This window comes from Hippocampus bargibanti, linkage group LG05, assembly GCF_051943395.1.
Source record: "Hippocampus bargibanti isolate YZ-2025 linkage group LG05, ASM5194339v1, whole genome shotgun sequence".
Classification (NCBI taxonomy): domain Eukaryota; kingdom Metazoa; phylum Chordata; class Actinopteri; order Syngnathiformes; family Syngnathidae; genus Hippocampus; species Hippocampus bargibanti.
In genome coordinates, this window is record NC_142738.1 from 5,638,101 (window position 1) to 5,661,056 (window position 22,956).

The 22,956-nt window shown below is 40.9% G+C and overlaps 1 protein-coding gene across 1 annotated transcript in view; it reads right to left on the reverse strand.

The window, feature by feature from the left end:
* Positions 1-22,956, reverse strand: part of pik3c2a (phosphatidylinositol-4-phosphate 3-kinase, catalytic subunit type 2 alpha) — a 39,843-nt gene that overhangs the window by 2,937 nt on the left and 13,950 nt on the right. The window contains exons 4-30 of the mRNA XM_088996106.1: positions 22,640-22,800; positions 19,844-19,964; positions 19,607-19,718; positions 19,204-19,283; positions 18,154-18,217; positions 17,798-17,944; positions 17,664-17,697; positions 16,501-16,732; positions 14,985-15,107; positions 14,743-14,910; positions 14,550-14,661; positions 13,357-13,499; positions 12,542-12,733; positions 12,364-12,457; positions 12,195-12,289; positions 11,705-11,885; positions 10,745-10,849; positions 10,564-10,656; positions 9,450-9,579; positions 9,237-9,373; positions 6,133-6,302; positions 5,887-6,043; positions 3,571-3,680; positions 890-1,097; positions 692-816; positions 164-281; positions 14-95 (exon numbers count right to left, since the gene is read on the reverse strand). Of these exons, the coding sequence (XP_088852232.1) occupies positions 14-95; positions 164-281; positions 692-816; positions 890-1,097; positions 3,571-3,680; positions 5,887-6,043; positions 6,133-6,302; positions 9,237-9,373; positions 9,450-9,579; positions 10,564-10,656; positions 10,745-10,849; positions 11,705-11,885; positions 12,195-12,289; positions 12,364-12,457; positions 12,542-12,733; positions 13,357-13,499; positions 14,550-14,661; positions 14,743-14,910; positions 14,985-15,107; positions 16,501-16,732; positions 17,664-17,697; positions 17,798-17,944; positions 18,154-18,217; positions 19,204-19,283; positions 19,607-19,718; positions 19,844-19,964; positions 22,640-22,800 (3,494 nt within the window). The remainder of the gene's footprint in view (positions 1-13; positions 96-163; positions 282-691; positions 817-889; positions 1,098-3,570; positions 3,681-5,886; positions 6,044-6,132; positions 6,303-9,236; positions 9,374-9,449; positions 9,580-10,563; positions 10,657-10,744; positions 10,850-11,704; positions 11,886-12,194; positions 12,290-12,363; positions 12,458-12,541; positions 12,734-13,356; positions 13,500-14,549; positions 14,662-14,742; positions 14,911-14,984; positions 15,108-16,500; positions 16,733-17,663; positions 17,698-17,797; positions 17,945-18,153; positions 18,218-19,203; positions 19,284-19,606; positions 19,719-19,843; positions 19,965-22,639; positions 22,801-22,956) is intronic.

The window sequence follows — 22,956 nt, forward strand, 5'->3', positions numbered from 1 at the left end:
CGCATCTGCTTACCGGGAGCTCTTTGGGTGGCATCCAAACCTTCCGTCTTGTCATCCCGTGCCACCGGATGAAAGAACGTGTAGATCAAGTCGCACTAGAAGAGAAGAATGTTAAATGACAGCAATTTGCTCAGCCCGTTTGCATGTGTGTGTACATACATACCTGTGTGACCTCGGCTGAGCTGCTCATCAGGTTGTGGATGTAGTTGTTCAGCTCCAGTTTCCTCTTGGCAGCCACCTCCTTGATGTGGGTACGGCCGAGCACCATTTTACTAGGGAAACTGAAGGAAAAAAAAAACATTTATTGTCTGTAGTGCACATTTCCTCCACGTGAGGGAGCTAGTTAGCTGTCTGTGATGGCACAAATAGTGAACTGGATGTTCCAGTAAAATCTCAATTCTATTTCACAACAACGGAATTTCCGTCTCTTTCATTCCCCTCGTGGTTTTAATAAAAATCAAATGGTGATGATATTTCATCCTTTCCTACCCTTCGTGTTTGTTTTTTTTTCATGAATTTTTGTATTTCTCCCGATAGACAACTATTTAGCAAGCTTAATGGGGGCTTTGATGACATTTTCATGAGTTCCGTTTAACTTTTCCAATCTCACACTATGTCCTAGCTTCTTCCCACAACGCCCCTTAAAAAATTTGAGGGAATAGAATGTAAGAAGTGGCTTGTGGAGGAATACCTTGGCAGCTTCCAGAGTGGGAAGAGGAGAGTGAGTTTGTTATGGAGCTCCTGAAACTCATCAAAAGTTCGGAAAACAAACTGGGGTTCGTTCTGCCCTTCCCTGTGCAACCTCACCACGTACGTCTGGGAACAAGAGGGAGAATAATAAGTTTAATAATGAAAGCGTATGACAAGAATGTACTTTAAATAAACATACATAGTGCTTGTCTGGGTTGTATCGCTTCTGGAAAGAGAAGATGGAGGCCTGGAGAATGCGGCCCTCCTGCTTTAAGGTGTACGTCTTGGGCGAGAAGGACAGGATGGGCTCATCGTTGGCCGGTAGACCTGAGAAGCGGAGCTGGGCCAGGTTGTGGATGAAGAAATTGAACTTGGTGGCGACGCTGCCCAGGCTTGACTCGATCAGTCTGTAATGATGTCATGTTAACAAAACGTAAAGCAAATGTTAAATTGTCGATTTGATCTAACACAAGAAAATCAAGAAGATTCTACTGGACCCTCCGCACCCTGCCCACCACCTTTTCCAGCGACTCCCTTTCAGGCAGGTGCTACAGATCCATGCGCAACAAATCCAGCAGACATTTAAACTGCTTCTTCCCCCAGGCCATTAACTCTATAAAGAGTAACCCAAATATAACTGCATTGTGCCTCTTTGCAATTTTTTTATGATGATACTAATGCAGCGTGATCTACCGGAGACAAATTCCTTGCGTGATCTACATACAGTGATACCTCAGCTCACAAACTTAATTGGTTCTGTTGGAGGAGAGCGGCCTTCTCTCCTCCGCGTGTTAGTTAATATCGGATGATGAGGATTTTGTTAATCCAAATAAAAGCTTGAGTCGATGAACAGCACCTTCGAAGGGTTAATTTGCAGAATATTCCGGACACAAATGATTTACAGACAATGGCTGCATGATCACGAGTGTGTCCATATCATGGACACACAACATATTTCTTTCGATATCAGATAGGGCGATACTATTTATATACACGCACGGAGAAAATATGCAAACAGGGTCGGACGATATGGATATTTTTTCGACTCCCTTGACACGAGACTTTACTGAGAAGGGCGGTATCAAAACTATGGCGAGACACCGAGGAGGCATTCTTCCAAAACAATTCCTAGCTTTTATCAGTCTGTCTCCAGTAAGCAGTGTATGAAGGTTAACAGGTGGTTCCAAAAATCAACTTGCTTCACTCTGCGTATCAGAAGGTTATACAGTCAAAGTAAATATTGCGGAAGACACACATCATGAATTATTGAAAATGCACATCATTACATTGTTGAAGACGCAAACCATGACATTATTTTATTATTTATTATTTATTTATTTATTGACATTATTTATTGTCATGACATATTGAGAAAAGCAAAATACCATGGAAGAGGCTTAACTAAACAAATTATTATTATTGTTGTTATTATTAAATTATTGTTATTATTAAATTATTATTATTAGCATATTTGGGAATAAAGCTGACTTTGACTTTTTTTGACTTTGACAATTTGAAATAATCTTTCAGTGTGTGTAAGGGGGGAAGTTTGTCTGCCGAACATTAATTTCCCATAGGAAACCATTAAAAATGAGAATAATCTGTTTCTAGGTCCCCATAAAACATAATTTTCTACTAAATAATCCTTAAAACTACACAAAATATACTTTATTTTATGTATAATAAATGTGTTATTGTATTGCAGTTAAAGAAATAAACCGTACAGTATAATAAAGTCATTTTATTTACCTTTATGATGGTCGTTGATGTAGTTGCCTCTTGATGATATCCGAGTGAAGTTGCTGTGCTTTCTCAGCGATAATACCCTCACACACTGTCCCCTGCTAGCTGCTTTTTGTTAATCCAAATCAACAGAAGTTTTTCAACCTCTTCTATTGCCTGAGACCGTTGCTTAGACAACACAGAAACACCCTTTGCCACACGTAGTAATGGTCGACTTAGCGTACTTGGACGCTAAATCACACAAACTCACACCTCGTTCGTGCTTTTCGATGATCTCCTTCTTCTGCTCGACCGTATTTTTTTTTTGTGTAGTCTTCGTTTTAAGACTAGCCCGTGGTGGGGTCTTTTTCGGTCCCATAATAGCAAAACTACTACACTCGATAACAAACCGCGTCCGCACTCAGAGAAAGGGGGTGACGAAAACTAGTCCGCCAGCCACCGTGGCGCTGTTTGGACCTGTGGTTCGGTGTTCATCTGCCGAAAACTAGTCCGCCAGCCACCGTGGCTTAGTGTTGTTTGGTTCGTCCGCCGAAAACTAGTTCGTGAGCTAAGACTACATGCTCGCAAATTTAATGTTCATGAGGCGAAAAGTTCGTGAGCTAAAGCGTTCATAAACTGAGTTATCACTGTACTTGGCAATAAAGATGATTCTGATTTAGTTTGTTTGGCTGGGTACATTTTATGCCGCCAACTCGTGGATTTTAATTTCACTCCGTCTAAACTGGATTTACTGAGCCCAGTTCAATTTGGAGAATTGGGGAAAAAAAAAACTAAAAAATGTGAACGGAGGCCTCTTCACACTTATTGCACTGTGAACAAACCACATGCATTGCGTGATGTGCTTTGAGGAGCTACGCGAGGTAATTTCAGATAGCCCATCCAATAGGAAAAGGATTGGCAGATGGGATTTCAGAGCGCCAACAACAATCGACGCCCAGGAAAAGCATCCCCGGTATTTCCTGGTTGGTCGATAAGCAGTCATTTCCTGATATGGGCCATGCTCTGTCCTATTGGAGGTGTTGCCATCTTTGCACCCCAACCATCAACACCGACCGGGAAAACCAAACCAAAGTGTGAAAAGGCCTTAAAACGTGGATACATTTCAAAATGATTGTGATTGTCAAGGAGTTGATGTACCTGGTGAAGAAGATAGTAGCCTCGGCGTCAGTGTTGTGCGGCTGCAGCGCGTCATAAACGTACTTCAGGTCCTGCGAGCTGGTTAGCTCTGGCAGCCCCGATGACGTCATCTGAAACAGGATGAAATTAGATATTTATGATTTGAATGAATCTGCTCATTTTCAATCAACTGGACAAGGGAATTGTTATTGTGGCAATGGTAAAACAGAATTAAAAGTAGCATTCTGTCACCATTTTGAGTGAAGGATGCCTCAGAGGAAGGGAAACTCGAGTTCGGAAAAGGCGGATGGACATTAAAAATGTAACATCTTTTGAAAAATGAAAATGCATCGATCTTACTGTGTGAGGGTCAAAACTTTACACTCAACAGACATTTTGAGATCAACAATAAATGTTAACTCATTCACTGCCAGACTTGCAATGATGTGTCCCCTCCGGTGCCAGGGTTTTTGTCATTGTCACTTGAATTCCAGGACCCACAGAATATTGAGTTTTAGGACTACATAAACATTCAATACGGCGTTAGAAACCTTAGACCTCAGGTGTCAAAGTCAAGGCCCGCGGGCCAAATCCGGCCCGCCACATCATTTTTTTCGGCCCGCGAAAGCAAATCAAACTTGTTAAATTCCATGATGATTGCTAAAATCTGAGCCAAAATTTCATATTTTTGGATGTCAACCACAATAAAAGTCATTATTCATGACTTCAGATTTGAAAACGAGTTATTCATTAATTTGCTGTGTGCTCTATATGTAATATTTGAAGGGATTTAAACATTCTAATGGGTTCCCCAAATTCATAACGGCCCTCGAGAGGAAACCATAACTACAATGTGGCCCGCGGCAAAAAATGACTTTGACACCCCTACCTTAGACTCTCTTCTTTTATCAGAAAAAACTTAATTCCTAAATGATATGGGTTTGGAGTTATATGAGCTTGAAATGAGGGTGGTTGTCCAAAATACAATGCAATACATACATATTATGTATGTTATTTCGTTTTTTTTTTTTTTTTTACTTCAAGATGGCGCCGCAAGAGTGGCTGCCATCCAGCATTTCCAGCAGCTCCTGTATTTTGTTTTTCTACTTCTTTCTTTCCTTTCATGCTGCTGTGAAATGTAAATTTCTCCAGTGCGGGACGAATAAAGGTACATCCAATCCAATATTGGTTTATATACTGTAGCGCTTTAACAACAGCTGAAGCTGGAACAAGGCGCTAACATGGAAAAAGGGAAAATGCTGCCCCCTTGTGGAAGGGAAAAAAAACCATTGCCAGAGGCTATGGCCAGCGCTTTATCAGCACCCAAGCATAAAAAAGCAAAACCTGAACATATTCGGGAATGGCACTCTGTCATATTTTCAATTTGTGAATGGCAGTGAATGAGTTAACATTGAAAAAGTGATGGTACTCATTACTCATTGTGAGCGACAGTAACTCTCTCGTGGGGCTACTTCAACAGCAACCAGGAAGTAGACTTGAATCTCTTCAAAAACTAGCTTCCAGTTTGATATTATTTGTCCACAGCAGGAATTGAACTATGTATGACACTACGACTCTAAAAAGTCTAAGTCCTTACAAATATCCGCGACTACCACCCTTTTTTGTATTAAACAATAAAAAAATAAAAAATAAAAAAAGGTGGGGTTACAGAGAAAACCAACCGGTATGTGTGTTCACCCTGGAAAGCCAGTAATTAATTAGCGCTGAATCGGTCCTTGTTTGTGTGTGTGTGTCTGTAATAAGCAAGTACAGTCAAACCTCGGTTTTTGCCCATAATCCGTTCCAGAAATCTGTTTTCAACCAATTTGGTTGAAAACCGAAACATTTCCCATTATAATCAATGTAATCAATCTCTGCTTTTTTTTTAAATCGTGATTGTTTTTTTTTTTAATTGTGATTGAACAATCCAAACACTCCTGCTCATAATGGAACACTACACGAGACACCACACGAGGATAATGCGTCAGTCACATTGAGATGCGACACAAGAAAGTGACATACAGTAAAGTCTCGTTATATCGATATCGGATATATCGATAGTCCCGGTTATATCGATACTATTTCTATGCACGCACGGGGAAAATTACATGCAAACAGGGTCGGATATATCGATAGTCCCGGTTATATCGATATTTTTTCGGACTCCCTCGAATATCGATATAACGAGACTTTACTGTATAAGGAAGCAGAGGGGAGTCGAGTGGTGCATTCGGGTGCGCTCAGTTTGGTCAAAACACTAATTTTCGGTAAACTAAACTAAGGCATTTAAAAAAACCCGAGACGTTCGAAAACCAAGGTTTGACAGTATGTGTTTACCAGTGATAGCAGGTTGAGGAAAAGGCCGGAGTGCTTGCGAATGAGATTGTAGGCCTGGCAGCAAAGGTCAACAAACAGCTGGAAGCGACTGGTGGGACGCTCGCCGCCATTAATGACATAAGCCATGTCAGAGGTAAGCACAAAGGGTGCTCGGTCCCTGGTTGCAAGCAAAACACACACAACACACAAATTCAATTTTCAGTAGAATGAAACAAAATGGCAACCCAATCAAAATTTTACACTTACCTTTTGAAGCTACCAAACATCTGGGCGTGACCGAGGAACTTGCCAAAGTCGATATGAAACATGTGGCCCGTGGAGCGTAACATGATGTTGTCATTGTGACGGTCGCAGATACCCAGCACGTAGGTGGCCACGCAGCAGCCGGCACACGAATAGATGAAGTTCTCCGAGGCCTGTGGGGTGGAGAAGAGGAAAGGGAGGAGTGGGGGGATATGAAGGAGCCAAACATTAGCGACCCCACAGCAGCGATGCATCTGGGAAATTAAAAAAGGGGGCCCCCCTTGTGTCTGAAAAGATGGCCAAATTCTAAAATCTATAACGTCACTTTTTTGTTTTTTAACTGACACCAGAAAAACGTTTTATAGCATCTAAAATACCCAAAACACGCAGTATGATATTTTTATTCAAATGCAAAACACCAATAAAAATGACTTGAAGTGTCCAAAATCTGCAAAAAAAATGAGCTGCGAATTGGCCATTTTCAGAAAGTCCCGCCCCCAGTTCGTGACGTCACGCCAAGACATCTGGCATTGCTCGTGAATCAAAACAATGGCTTCGGATTCGGAGAATATGCTTTCTTGTTACACATCCAGTTATGAATATGATTCAAATAGTTCTGAAGAGGAAAGCATACATGTTTGCAATCGATTAAAGAATTTATTCCGTGCCATTATGAGGCAACATTGAGGGGAGATGTCTCAATGAAAAAGAGGCTCAAAATGGCGACCTCTTGTGGCCACCTCCGTTTACACAGGCTGATAAATTCCTTATATAGCGCTTGGACGCCCTCTTCTGGCCTTCTGGGTGCAACACGAGGTCCCCAGACCAAACAAGTACAGCAAAATACATTGACGTGATGTAGGACCGCTACAATGCGTCTTTTTTACGGTTACGGGCGGTCCTTTAGTGACGTCACGTACGGAGTCGTCACCAACTCAAAAACAAGACTTCCTGAATATTCAGCGTGAGTCTTAAAACGTAAAATATAGCTATATGCGGTTGGATCTTTGTAAAATACGCTTAGTAGAAGTCATTTGAAGCCATTTTAGAAATTATGGACACAACTTGTCCGGAGACGTCGGTTGTCCTTTAACTAGATTGCCAAAGTATACTAAATTTATTGAAATAAACCAAAATACTACATTCATTGTCGCATGATATTTCTAAATTGCAAATGAAAAAAACATTCTTTGAGTAAAATCTATTTTTCTAATATATCAACAATTTTAATTCAAGTCAAAGAATTTCTTCATACATAAAATAAACATTTTCAATTGTCTTTAGTTACTACACAGTCAATCCTGCACTACTTTGATATTGTATGTTATTACAGAAAATATAAATAGAACAGACTTAGCACAATATTTCTTACTCGTGTCATTGTCATCAAATTGTGAGTAGTTTTACTTTATTTGAATGTTGCCGATGATGACTATCCTTGCTATCATTGTCTTTTTATCGAGCATCTTCATCTTTATTAAGTTCATAGAGTAGCTTTTTCTGTAGCTACAAGGGGACATAAGCCAGTGTCTCATTGTGCCGGTCCCAAGCCCAGATAAATACAGAGGGTTGTGTCACAAACGGCATCCGATGTAAAAGCTTGGCCAAAACAAACATGTGAATCAAACCTCTGAATATGGAAGACACTGATTCGCTGTGGCGACCCCTTAAGGGAAATACCAAAAGGAAAAGAAGATGTGTCGACTTCAACACATTTCTTTGCTTTGAAGCTTTCTATTGTGCTGCAACAGCTGTGAAATCATTCCCATTATTCAATAAATTTGAATCATGAACAGCAGTTTGCTGCAACGAATTGTCACGACCCTGCGCAGACTTATTCGATTGTTTCTTCAAAACGAGAATGTGTTTGTTTGCTGCCTGTTTTGAATATATTTTAGAGTTTTACTCATGTTTCAAAGCTCCAGATTGCAACCATCCGCCATGTTCGATGTAAATACTGCAGTGCACCGTGGGTAAAGGAATAGAGCCCTTTCGGCAGTTTTTGGCGGATCACGAAAAAGCCCCAAATATACTCTCCCATGACTTTGGAACACACCGAAACATATGCAAGGTGATTATGGCTCGATATTGGTTAGGCAAGATGGCAGACGGCGAAAGTTAATCATAAACTATGAATCCTAATAATAGCTACTAGGCATTCCATGCATTTATAAGCGCCTTTCAAAACTCTCAAGGTTTTTTTGACAACTTTACAGTCACAGGATGAGATTCTTTTTTTTCTGATAAGAATAATACTGTGGTCACTTTACAGTCACAGGATGAGTTTTTTTTCCTGTGGGTGAGCAGCGGCAAAACTTGTGATGGAAAACGAAGAGTTTTCAATTGCTGTTTAACTGAATTTGTTTTTTTAAGCTATTTTAACAGAAGTGTGTCATATGTGGCGCGGATCATGTAGCAACATGCGCTAATCGTAATAGACGTGCGCTGGTGCTGGCGCAGCCGAGTTCCAAAGTTGCGCCAGTGGCTGTCAAAATGGCGCAGCCCAGATGCATCCCTGCCACAGTGATGGGAGAGCAACCAGAAGATATTGATAATACTTCATTTCCCCCATATTTTATCATTGATAGAGTGTTTTATGCACATTAGTAAACATATTATGTTATTTCATGTTTAGCTTAGTACACATTGTGATTATTGCACGTTTAATTTCAGTCTAATAGCATTATCAATCTTATTAGTTCAATAGTCGTTGCAAAGAAGCAACGGCTCCAACTTCAATCTAAGACCCTCCCAACGCTGAGTTGTCCGTAGCTGATTGGACAACAGATCGCTGCTGTGGACATTCAAAAACTTGTCAGAGCGGGAGCTCGCTCTCTTTGTTCCTATCTTTGTCCGTGTGCTCATGTCTTCGCTCCTACCTAGACGAGAGAGTGCTTTTTCTGTCTCACTAGAATAAAGTAGTTTTGTTCACCATCTATCGTCGTTACTGATATTTTTATCACTGAACTTCTTTGAACACCGAACCAGGAAAGAAACAAGAATTTAAACCGAACAATCATTTTCCTGTTTCATAATGTGAATCAATTTCATGTTATGACTTTTTCCAACAAATCAATTGACAGAACTTTAAACTGATTTCCCCATACCTTCTCATACTCGTCCTCGGCGGGGTTGTACTTGCGTAACCACTCAGCAAGGGGTTTATCCTTAAAGGATCCAGTGACGCCATACTCCACCTGAATCTTTCTCAGGGTGTCTGAGGATGGCACCAGCTCCACCATCCCTGTGACCAACAACCACCATTTTTTGAGAAAGATATTTTCCATGAGAGGTGGAAAGACTTCGAAGTTGTTTGCTACCTTTGTCTTTGCCGGTGGAGATGCATTTGAAGTTCACAATGCGAAGGTCCAGTCCTTCTTGGAGCCAGATGCGGTCCATGATGCGGATCATTTGCAGCGCCAACATGTCCTGCCTCAGGTCTTCTCCAACCTCATAGTCAAATATGCAGAGGTGGATTTAGATTGCAGATTCGAGTGCTCAATTGTGATCTATTACGTGGCCTGGTTACATTAACGTTTGAGTGACACATATCTGGTAAAGAAGTCCAAAATGGCGCCGGAGTAGGCAACCGTCAGCAACCCTTGCCTTTTGTGTTGTTTTTTTTTTTTCTTTTGTCACTTTGAGTTATTGTGCGTCATGTGGAACGGATATGGATTGTTTTTCAGCATTTTCACAACCCCGCTTTGTTCATCGGAAAGGTCGGTGCTGTTGGACAGTCTGCGGCTGGATGGATGCATGGCTTGAGAAGAAAGAAGTGTCAGCGCAGAGCGCCGATGCATATGTGGAACTGTCGCTGCTCGGAATTGAAGCGGATTGACGTAGGACAGGAGATGTGAGAGAATCTCCTTTCGTCAATGGATGCTACAGCTTCCAATATTTAGCTTGTAGCAGACATGCACATTTCACCACGACGTCCATGATCCACTGGTAAAAAGGACGCTTTGATCCTCCCCTCTTTCATTTAGCACTGCTTCATACAACAAAGAGGGTGCAGAAAGTGCTTAAGATTGAATGACTGTCTGTGTCTTCTGTGTTGTGTTACATTACTTGTTATTTAGTTTTTTGTTGTTGTTTTGACTTCAAGATGGCGCCGCGAGAGTGGCTGCCTTTAAGGCAGGTCCTGTATTTTGTTTTTCTACTTCTTCCATTCCTTTCCTCTTCCTTTCATCACTTTGCTACTTTGACATGCAAATTTATCCACTGCAAGACTAATAATGGCTAACCTAATTTAATCTAATACATTGACAATACAAATGGCACATGCAGATGTTGAAATGCATGGAAGTAACTCTACAAGGATGCTATCAAGCAGGAAGAAAACCAACTGCGGTGTGCAAATGGCCTTCATTAATCCAGCTTTCGATTCAAACGATGCTGTCATTTCAAGTTTGTGTGTGTGCGTGTGTGTTGTACCTTGAACATAACATTGATCTCCTCTCCAAGTGGGTCAGCATTAACCAATGCCAGTTTGAGTGGAAGAGCGTTGGAGTTGAAGAAGGAGCAGGCCTGCCCACAAATATTTATTTTGCTTATTTCACATTCAAACAAAAGTGGCTCAATACACCCCCCTTCCCAAGTGTATTATGTGTCTTACTTTAATATTGAGTTCCTTGGCCACCAGACTGGGAAAGAGAGGAAGTCGACAGGTACTTCTTTGGAAAAAGGTCTGAACGGTTTCAAGGCCTTCCAGAAGAGCCACCTGAAAACACAAACGCAGACAAATGGTGACAAGGATGTTTTGAAGACAAATACAGTATGGAGAAAAACTTTATGAATCTGGCCCACCAACCATAAATTATCAAGAGGCCTGTAATGTTTCATTTCAGACAAAATATAATAGTTGTGCAGTGAAATGGATTAAATTTGGTTGTATGATTTTTTTCTATTACTGCTGTAAATCATTGGATGTCGGTAAATAATAATACAATTAAATAATCAGAATGAACTACAGTAAAGTCTCGTTATATCGATATCGGATATATCGATAGTCCCGGTTATATCAATACTATTTCTATGCACGCACGGAGGAAATTACATAAAAACAGGGTCGGATATATTGATAGTCCCGGTTATATCGATATTTTTTTCGGACTCCCTTGAATATCGATATAACGAGACTTTACTGTATTTTATTGCGATAATCATTTATTTTAATAATAATTAAATACCACTGATAATAATAATAATACTACTACTACTACTAATAATAATAATAATAATAAAATAAATAATAATAATAAGAAGAAGAAGAAGAAGAAGAAGAAGAAGAAGAAGAAGAAGAAGAAGAAGAAGAAGAAGAAGAAAGAAGAAGAAGAAGAAGAAAAAGAAGAAGAAAAAGAATGATGATAGTATTTTAAATATTAAAAAAACAACAACAAAATAATTAAATAAAAAATAAAAGAAAATAAAACACAACCCCTCTTTTCAAAGAAATGTCATGGAAACTAAGTTCAAAACTAAACCATCATACCGTACCGATTTAATTTTGCAATTGTATAACTTTCATAGTTCCACTGTCGTCATGACAGGCAGTCAGGCAGAAAGACAGACTAACCTGTCGCGTGGACCCGCCAGCCTGTCTCACCCTCTCAGCTACAGCGCCGAGCAGTGTGACCAGCTGCGTTTGTTTCTCCAGCTCGGCCCGTAGTTTGGTCCCGCACAAGCACAGCAAGGCTCCAAGCACACGTTCATAACGTCGCCCCCACGCTGCATCCTGCACGGCATCTTTGAGCAGCCTGTCAATAACATATTTCAGATTTTTTTTTTCTTAAATGTCCCAAATGTCATTTTATTTTACTTTTATTTGTGCATTTTTGCCGTATGCATTTTGAATCAAAGGATGTTTTGCTTTTACTGTCCAATGAAATTTGTAAATGCCACTGTTTTTTCCTTCATTTATTGGGAACAAAAATAAAAATAAAATGTTGGCTTACTGTCATTTGCCATAGTATATTTTGCAAAATCACAGCATCATACTCAATTTGCTCTCTCATGTCACTAACTAATGAAAATGTGTCCTGTGTTTCTGTTGTTTAGTAGTTCACCAGTAGAGGTAGTGTGCGATGTTGATATTGCCGAGCGCCCTGGAAAGCAGCAGCATGACGAGGGCGCTCTTGAGGTGACACTCAAACTTTAACGCCTGTGAGAGGGGAACAGTTGAAGAACTTTAGGCGCAAAGTTCCTCAGCGTAAGCTTGTCATGAACTCGTCTTACCTGCACCAACTGCGGTAGGTAGTCAACCAGCTCGTCATCGGTACTCTTCTCAACCCAGCTGACAGCCACCCGTCTCACCTCGGTGTCAGCATACCTGCATAAAAACGAACGCATTTGATGACTTGACAGAAGCTCGCGGGCATAAATACGATATTGAAAATGAGAAAACGGCGCTTACTTAGAGTCGAGCAGTTCCAGCGCGGTGACAGGCGCCAATGGGGGCCAGTGGTGAAGCAATGAGTGAGTTTGAGCCATGCTGGCCCAGTCCCAACTGGGCGCGCTGGCAAGGACCTTAGGTAGGCTGCTGGGGTGATCCCTCCGACAGTAGAGCCGGTGGTCCCAGAGGAGCTGGTGGTCAGCTCGCCTTAGCCTGCAGAAGAAGGGGTCCAGGTGTTAGGGACCATATTACTCAAATCAGCACTCTATTTTTGGGGGAGATTTTAAAGCGAGAAATGAGTTTGTAGATCCTCCATGGACCATTGAATGTTTCAAGATGTGTTTGTGACATCATTGCCTAAGAGTCAGGGAAGTGTATTAACTCAAAAAGCAGTGTTAATGGGGTGGACTTTTTTCTGTTTTACTAAAGAATAAATAGAACTTTGTTATGGAGATGATAGGATGCAGTGATCGACAGCTGACCTCCCTGCATGCTGCTCTTCTGGGATCAGACGAACACCATGGCACAAAAAGGGCAGACACAAAAGCTTTGTGCCCACATGGGCCAGAGACACGAATGGCAAAAAAAAGAAAAAAAAAAAAGAAAAAAATGTTTGCGGGCATTGAGGGCTCAATCAGAGAGCGCTCTGTGTTCGAGTGCCTGTTGTGTTTTTGGGCAGCATGGAGGAGATATGTTTGGGGTTGGATCAGTAGGAAAAAAAGAAACAGTTATTTGTGACTCAGTGTAAACATTCTAGAATGTTATTATTATCTTTAGTAAGTGTTTTTTTTTTTTTTCTTAATGTCATTTTAAGTTGATCTTTTTTTTTCCTGTACCCAAAATTGGATGCTCGGCTGCAGATTTTCTCCAGTTTTCGTCGGAGGTCAGGATCAAGCTCCTCCTTTGGGTTGGGTTCTGGCCTTGGAGGTTCCTGAGGCTCCACATACAAAATATCCAGCGCAGAGTTGGGAAAATCCACCTGTTGGTGAGACCCGTCAGTTATTTACAAGTTATATATATACACACACACCCAAAAATGTATGTACACAGCAAAATCCCAAAACAAATAAATATCTAAAAAATAAAAATGAAAACACAGGACAAAATATGGTCCGTGAGCGATATGTAGGAAATTCTATTCTTTAATCCAGTCCACACAGTGTTTCCATGCCCATATTATTGAAAAGGCCAATATCACATTCTTGAATAGGCTAATTGTAAATTAATGTGTTAAATTAAATACATTATATAATCACATGTAACAATTTAGCATCAAACAATTGTTTCATAAAAATGGCAAAAAACAAAAAAAAATAAGATATCATGATTTCAATTAATTACTCTTCATATACTGTGATAACTTGGCTTACGAACTTAAGTGTGTATCCCAAAAATGTATTTCCCATAGGAAACCATTAAAATGAGAATAATCCGTTCCCAGGTCCCCATAAAACATAATTTTCTACTTTCTAATTTTCTAAGCCGTAAAACTAAACAAAATATACCTTAGTTTATGGGGTTCGTAAACCGAGGTATCACTGTACAATAATTCCTCGGTTTGAATTCGCGAGAAGATAATCTTGGCATACGAACTCGTTTTCGGCGGACGAACCAAACCACACAGCGCCACGGTGACTGGCGGACTAGTTTCAACGACTATCATAAATGTAAATAAAACGACTTTATTATACAGTGCAGTTTATTTCTTTAATTACAATACAATAACACATCTATTATACATAAAATAGGTATATTTTGTGTAGTTTTAAGGCTTATTTAGTAGAAAATTATGTTTTATGGCGACCTGGGAACGGATTATTCTCATTTTACATTATTTTTTTATGGGAAATAAATGTTTGGCAGACAAACTTTTCGCCTTACACACACTTTCTGGGAACCCATTAAGTTCATAAGCTGAGGTATCACTGTAGTGATATTTCCTCATCAACAAACGCTGTCAGTTTTGGAAAAAACATAAAATGGAAACAATTGTGGCCCCTAGGGCAACTGACATGACAATTTTACTAACCTGCAGCACAATTCTCGCCACAGGCATCTTTTTTCGGCTACCCGCAGAGCCAGCAGCGACTCCCTGCGCGGATGCCCACAAACACAACAGCCGGGTGCCCCTGGCGAGAACCCTGTGAAGCAAAGCCAGTCTCAAATCATCGGCACTGTGTGGGATGAGAAAAAAAATGGTGACAAAATGGATTATTGCCTACCGTCTGAAGTCAAACAGCGGCATTGACACTTTGCCCAGCATCTCCGGTGCCTTCCTCTGTTTATTAGAGTCTGGGGAGCCTCCGGCATTCTGGTTGAGCACACCATACAGAGTCAGGCTCAGGATGGACTCCAGCGGAAGAACCGCCACGGCGATGGGGAAATTTATCCTTCAATCAAAGAGAAATATGATGAGGAAAAACGATATATAAAAGGTAATACACCTGGGGGATTTATCACTTACAGCTCGTCCCATTTAATGTGGTAGAAGTAGCTCTTGTATGTGCCAACTCGCTTGGATTGCACTGGCTTGAAAAGGTTTTTGCCGTTGTGGGTGAGGAAACACACCAGGAAGTATTTCTCGTAACTGTGAGGAATACAAGACAAAAACATGACTGAATTGAAAGCCTTTTTGAAAATGCTTGAAGACAAATTTGGCCTCAACGCACAATTAAGCAGTCAGCGACAATGCGGATGGCAACGCGCTGAAAGGGCAAAATATCCCCAACAAAGGCTTCTTTGGTTTTATCGTGCCCACACATACACCTGAGAAAAAGTCTAATTTTAACATGCCTGTGTGGGCGCAGACAGAAATACTGTACGTTGCAGTTTCATCCCCCTGACACATTTCCACTTTTATCCATTTATCGTATTCTCCGCACTATAAGGCGCACCTACATTTATTTTCAAAAGCTGTCCATGTGCCTTGTAATCCGTTGAGCCTTATATGTGGAAAAAGTTTTTAAATCTGTCATTCATTGAATGCGCGCCTTAAAATGCGGTGGTGCATCTTATACAGTGATACCTCAATTTACAAACGCTTTAGCTCAGGAACTTTTTGTATTACGAACATTAAATTCGCGAGAATATAATCTTGGCATAGGAATTAGTTTTCGGCGGACGAACCAAGCCACGGTGGCTGGCGGACTAGTTTTTGGCGGATGAACACCAAACCACACGGTCAAACAGCACCACGGTGGTTGGCGGACTAGTTTTCCGCGGATGGAAACAAAACCCTCAGGGTCGAACAGAGCCACGGTGGCTGGCGGACTAGTTTTGCGCAAACAATTGGGTGCAGATGTGGTTTGCTATCGAGTGGAGTACTTTTGCTACTATGGGACCAAAAAAGACCCTACCACAGGCCAGTGTTAAGACAAAGAGGACATAAAAGAAAATTACGGAATATTGGAATCTTATTAAAATGCACTCAGTAAAAGTCATTTGAAGCCATTTTACAAATTATGGACACAACTTGTCCGGAGACGTCGATTGTCCTTTAAGGGTAAATTGACAAGAGCTCAGCATGATTTTAGCAGATATTGGTGATGGTATTTTTGTGTCGTGGTGTACAGTGAGATTTTTTAAACAAAATATGAAGAACGGGTCAGGTGTTTCTAATTTCACATCATTGTTTAAAATATACTCACACATTTTCTGTCCCCTTGAAGGGTTTTGTGGCTGCCGTGGTACTGCTGCATTTGTGGTTACCGATGCGTAACAAGAGTTGGGAATGGAAAATGTGTTTGTGTTCGTTCCGGGTACGCATGCATGCGCGAGATAAAGCCAGGTTGAAACCTGACACTGGTGTTGAAAAAATACAAAAAAAAAACGGGTGCGGGAAGCAACGGTGAAGTGGTTTTCGAATATGTGTGCTTTGAAAACAGATGTCATATCAGATTTTTCCCTCTTGTCATTTATTCTAATAGATATGATGTACATACCAGCGATATTGAACCAAATCCATGTGCATTTGTTTTTACCTGCTGACCCAGTTGGCCGGGATGCCGTGAAGGGCAAAGACGGTGAACTGAAGGTGGTCCGTAGTTCCGGAGGCTTCTTTGCTGCTGCGTGGCTCATTTGCCGTTTCGCCGTTGAGCGAAGGCGAGGTGATGGAGGCGGAAGGTGGGCAGAAGGAGCGTAGGTAGAGCTTAGCTAAATTGTAAACGGCCTGAGTAAGCAGCGCCATGCTTTCGTCCACTGGGGTGGCGTGCCCTGATGAGGAGACAAAAAATTTTGATTTGGTCTTGTGAGTTATACTTTACTGCTGTGGATGAGGTCGCAGGTCACAGTCATTGAATTGATTGGAAATGTGAATAAATAGGCTTGCCAAAAGCAGCAGATTTGGGCAAACTTGATTTTTAACAGGGACAGATGTGCCCGAAGACGACTGGGATAGGCTTCAGCGCCCCCTGCGAACCAAATGAGGATAAAGCGGTCTTGAAATGTATGGATAAATACATCCAATTTTAATTGTCCTATTGAATAGAATGCAAATGCCGTTTTTTTAATTTTATGTATTTGTAAAATTGCTAAATTCACTTACGTTTTTCTATGTTTTGTATTTTTCCATGTACAATAAATTACTGAAATTATTTCGCAAAGTATACGGAGACAAATAAGGGGTGCATCGATCAATCCCCGACGTAATCAATTGTTAAATTAAATGACAATTATTTTTTATCGGATCTGACAGCTGTTCAAAAATAATTTTGAGGCACAAAATTAAAAATGTCAAATTTAGGAGCGGGAACTGTATAAATGTTTATGCATGTAGATAAAACACTAACATTATTTTTAAATAACAGGATGGAAATTAAAACAGGATGACATGTAATTAAAAATGAATCAATGATTAAAATAATGAATAATTGAGATGGTGATGATGATGATTTCAGGTTTCTTGTTTACTACACACCCCCAAGGCTCCAAAAAAAGAGCTTTACGTTTTTAATTCAAGGACTGAAATGCTAATGCATTGAAGTTGCATCTGCGCACAACACTGCACGTGTTAAAATTTGGGTTCAACCTTCACAAAGTTGGAAACAATCGAGAGCCGTTAAAGGCGATTATATAAAAAATAATAAAATAAATAAAACGCAAGTAGCACATTTCAACGCAATTTGTCATTGATTGTGGTTCATACCATTTGTTGTCTGCCCAGATGATGGAGATCCCATCTAAAAGATACGGCGCGATTATTTTCAAGGAGCCTATACACACACACATATCAACAAGTATAACGTGTAGATGTGTTTGCGTGTACGCTTTAAAGCCCACCATTGGCGAACGCGTCCGAGGCAGGTTAACGGAGTGTCGCAGTCTTTTGATGGCTTCGGCAATAGCCTGAGTCTCCACTTCGTCCAAAGCGCAGCAGAGGTTCTTGACTGTTTGTACCACCCGGTCCACGGTCTTGTACTGGGTACTCTGAATTTAAAGATGGAGATGTGATCAACTGAGTTTTCTAACAGGTTGTTAGCTTGACTGTATTCAAAGTCTCAAAGGGGGGGTATTCAGAAGGAGTACAGCAATGGCAGGGTGGACCAATTGAATTAATTCTTACACTGGCTTCAAGTTCTGCTAAGAATCAAAAACATTGTTTAGCCTCCACTTTCATCCCAGATTTGCGGCACTACCTCATTTTGTAGGCAGATGTTGACTTGATTGTGATAACCTTCCAAGTAGTCGGTCAGACCTTGTCTGGAGGCAAAGAGGGAAAGAAAAAGTGAAAAGTTATGTACAGTACAAGAAAAAAAAAAACGTTGCCGATTCATTTGTAAATGATTTTGTTTGATAAGAGCTTTCAGTGACTTCAGAACACTGTTTTGCATCTATCAAAAATGTTTTTAAAAGCCAGGTTTATGTGGTCACTGGCTTTTTGCTGGGGTTTTCATTGTGTAGGGACCACCATAACTGAAAAAGGTATTTATTTGTTGGATTGTAACAATTATAATACTATATTTAATTTCTAAGCGCCTTTCAAAACTCTCAAGGACACTTTACAGCACAGGTGTCAAAGTCAAGGCCCGCGGGCCAAATCCGGCCCACCACATCATTTTTTTCGGCCCGCGAAAGCAAACCAAACTTGTTAAATTCCATGATGATTGCTAAAATCTGAGCCAAAATTTCATATTTTTGGATGTCAACCACAATAAAAGTCATTATTCTTCACTTCAGATTTGAAAACGAGTTATTCATTAATTTGCTGTGTGCTCTATATGTAATATTTGACGGGATTTAAACATTCTAATGGGTTCCCCAAATTCATAACGGACCTCGAGAGGAAACCATAACTACAATGTGGCCCGCGGCAAAAAATGACTTTGACACCCCTGCTTTACAGTCACGTGATAAGAACTTTTTTTTCGTGCGAGTGAGCAGCGGCAGCCATTCGCACCAGCGTTCACTCTACCCGAAAGAAACACAGCAGCAGCGTTATGAAAGGAAGAGGAAAGGAAAGAAAGAAGTAGAAAAACAAAACACAGGAGCTTGGATTGTAAATAATTTAGTATGCCTGCATTGCCTTGTGTTGTTTTTTCTTGTGCGGATAACTGGAACAGTATTTTTTTGTGGTTGAAGAAAGAATATATTTTTCAGATGGTATATGTGAGAGTATTTCGTCCATTTCCAAATATTTCCAGGAATACAATCATCCCCTCATGAACACGAGTTTACGGTCTTCTTACCTTGTAGCGGTCTCCTTAAATGGTCGCTCAACGTAGCTTAGGTGTTTCTCCAAATCGATGGACGCGTTGTCATCATCCACCTGCGTTGTCAATGAACAAACAAAAATAAATAAATAATACCCCAAAAAATCAAAATAAATAAATAAAACACAAATGATAACTAAATAAATAAGTGAGTTAATTCAATGGATGGATGATGGCTGAATAAACGGATGGGTAGGTAGCTAGCTAGATAGATAGGTAGATAGCTAGCTAGCTAGCTATAAATGGGAAAGATTAAGCGGGTGATCATTGGGGGAAAAAAACTGAGGTGAGCAACATTGCCAGATTGAAAATGAGGATGACTGATGGGACTGCGAGAGCGGTTCAACAGGACATTTCAGTGAACATGGAAACGACTTACAGTGCGAGCCAAGTCCCGTCTCATGGTGGAATGAGAGAGAAGCTGTAATGTGATCTCATTCTCCCACTTCCTGCAGTTCTGGACGTACTCATGGCTGCCCAGGCTGCGTTTACTGCCACGCGGGACAACACAGATGCAAAGTTATGCTAAGTATAATAAATGAATGGACGCTTAAAATCGGGATGGGGAAATGGAATGACGGCGTGAGACTTGATGCACTTGATGATACGAGCTCACTTTTGAAGCACTTCCTCCCGGCCGCACACTTTGAGGAGGTAGCTGGAAAAGTCCACCTGGTCCAGGTCGTCGTGAACCCAGCAGAGGGTTTGACTGATCAGGAGCTCCACCGGGGAATTCACTGCAGCGTGGAAAAAAGAAAAGAGCGACTGATGAACAGATATAGGAAACGCAGCCGGGCAGGGCGGAGGTGGACTTGATTTAGATGCATTGAACTTTGTTCATTTTCCAATGTTGAGCGACAACGCTCAATGGACATTTCATTAGGTACGTATATGGTATTTCAATGTGCCGGTAGGTCAATCCGGTTTTAAATTGGCGTGATTTTGTGTGTGAGATTATGTTTCAAGAAATATGACATTTGAATTACTACCGCCGAGAATACTGGAAAGAACAGTCCACATGATTTTTCCAAATGAAATGAGTCAGGCAGAAGGCATGTTTAGGATACTTGTCGCGCCTTGGTGGACGCTTCACTTTCGCTATCCACATTCAAAAGAAACTCCAGGAAGAATTCCACTTTGTTGATCAAATTCTATTTTATCAAGGCACATTTTTTGATCCAGTTCTTGCAATCGATTATTCTTTGAACAGTTGGACAGTGGACTCATACATTTCTTACCAACATTGCTAATGGACATGGCAGGTTTTAAATAGGCTAATAATCAAAATTAAACCTGTTGGGTTGGAAGTGAGTAATTGTAGCAGAGCGTTGCTGAAGTGTATTCACAGACTAGGTTGTTCTCTCGGTGTACAGTAGTTTGTTTACCCCCCCAAAAAAGGGATATTTTGGTACGTTAACATTTTTGAAAGTGGCTATGTTATTGTATGGAAGAAAAGCCATCTAAAGTGCGGTGGTAATAATAATAGTGAGCCATTCACATAGATGGGAGACCACCCTGGATTCAGTAATAACAACCCTCCACCCACCCGAGGAATGGAGGCTATTTCTTTTTCAGATCTGAATTGGAGCTCGCAGTCAGGATAAGACATGGTGGGCGCCACAGATTTTGGGACTCTGAGCAAGCGAGAGCGAAATTGAGATTCCAGCAGGGCGTTTTTAGTGAGATAAATTCAAGCGAGCTAAGTGTTTAATTTCAATCAGGAACACATTTAATGTCAGTTCCAATGTAGAAGGTCCCAAAATATCTGCTGTGTAAACCCCCCCATAAAAAGGAGATTGACTACATGTATTTGAAAATCAACATAGGCAGTATGACGAGTTAAAATGGGGAAGCTGGTAAAGTGCTTTTGGAGAAGGTATAAAGGAAGGAAGTTCCTTTTTCTTGAGCAAGGGAACAGTAGGTCAGTCGGTCAGATGCAACACATGATGCGGCTGAAGCCTAACTGGAATTTGGTCGTCTGCAGGATTTGGTATGTTCTACACACCAGGCAAAAACACAGGTTGGATATTTACCTTCAGAGAGCCAGAAAAACGCAAGTGGTATGTTTAAAAACCTCACTGTATTTTAATTTATCAGTATTCGTGTACCCGTGTTGCCGTCGGGAGTGTGTGAGGTGTCAGTTGCAATCGGTTTCTCCTGGGAAGGAAAACTAAATTATTCCAAGGCCTTGAGATGAGCGCGAAAACAGACACAATCCCAAAGCCAGAAAAACGCAAGTGGTATGTTTAAAAACCTCACTGTATTTTAATTTATCAGTATTCGTGTACCCGTGTTGCCGTCGGGAGTGTGTGAGGTGTCAGTTGCAATCGGTTTCTCCTGGGAAGGAAAACTAAATTATTCCAAGGCCTTGAGATGAGCGCGAAAACAGACACAATCCCAAGTGGGAATACATTTCTACGCAACTGGAACGATGTGTACTTCCCATGAGACAGAGGGTGGAAAATAACTAACTAACCGACTGACTAACTAGCTAGATAGCTAGCTAACTAACCAACTACAGGTAACATCCGACTTACGACTGGCTCGACTTACGACCACCCGTACTTACAACCACCCGTACTTACAACCACGACCTCCAGACAATATTTTTAACATTTTAAGAGGGGGAGTTTGCGAGTCATTTAGCCTCCGAGTCTCTATTCAACATTTTGAATGGATTTCAACTTACGACGATTTGGACTTACGACCGTTTGGTCGGGACGGAACTCGGTCGTAAGTCGGATGTTGCCTGTAAATGAAACACAACTAGCTAGCTAACAAACTGACTAACTAGCTAGCTAAGTAACTAAGCTAAACATAACTAACTAGCCAGCAAGCAAAATATCAAACAACTAACTAGCTAGCTAACTGACTAATTAACATAGGGGTCATTTTAAGTCATTTTATGCCGCGGGCCACATTGTAGTTATGGTTTCCTCTCGAGGGCCATTATGAATTTGGGGAACCCATTAGAATGTTTAAATCTCTTCAAATATTACATATAGAGCACACAGCAAATTAATGAATAACTCGTTTTCAAATCTGAAGTCAAGAATAATGACTTTTATTGTGGTTGACATCCAAAAATATGAAATTTTGGCTCAGATTTTAGCAATCATCATGGAATTTAACAAGTGTGATTTGCTTTCGCGGGCCGAAAAAAAATGATGTGGCGGGCCGGATTTGGCCCGCGGGCCTTGACTTTGACACCTGTGAATTAACAAGTAAGCTAGCTAACTAACTAACCAAATAAAAAATAAATAAAAGACGGCAAAAATGTGGTAAGGTGTTTGGCAAATTTCCTCCTTTGGCGCTCTAGAATTAGCAGTCACTGACCTCAATGTAAGAAAAGATAATTTTTGCAAATAAATATCATTGAGGGACGAAATATTTGATCCCTCTTAGAACTTACCATCACAGGTAAAGGTCACCGGCTGCTGAGAATCAGAAATCTCAATGGACACCTTCACAGAGCAGCTGGTGTCCCCCCCAGTGTCCCTTTGGGTGATTACGGGACTGCGGAAGTAGCCGGGGTTGCTAGATGTATCGGCGTGCGGGAATTTGGAGCGCAGGCTGCACAAAGGGACCCCCAAAAAAATTCAATTTTGTGTATATGTGCATGCATACTTACTTCTGCTTTAAAAGAAATAATGGGGAAATTGGGGGTGGGCAAAAGACCTCCGGTAAAATATGTCAGGTAAGTAAAAACCTTTTTGGAGCTACTCAAGT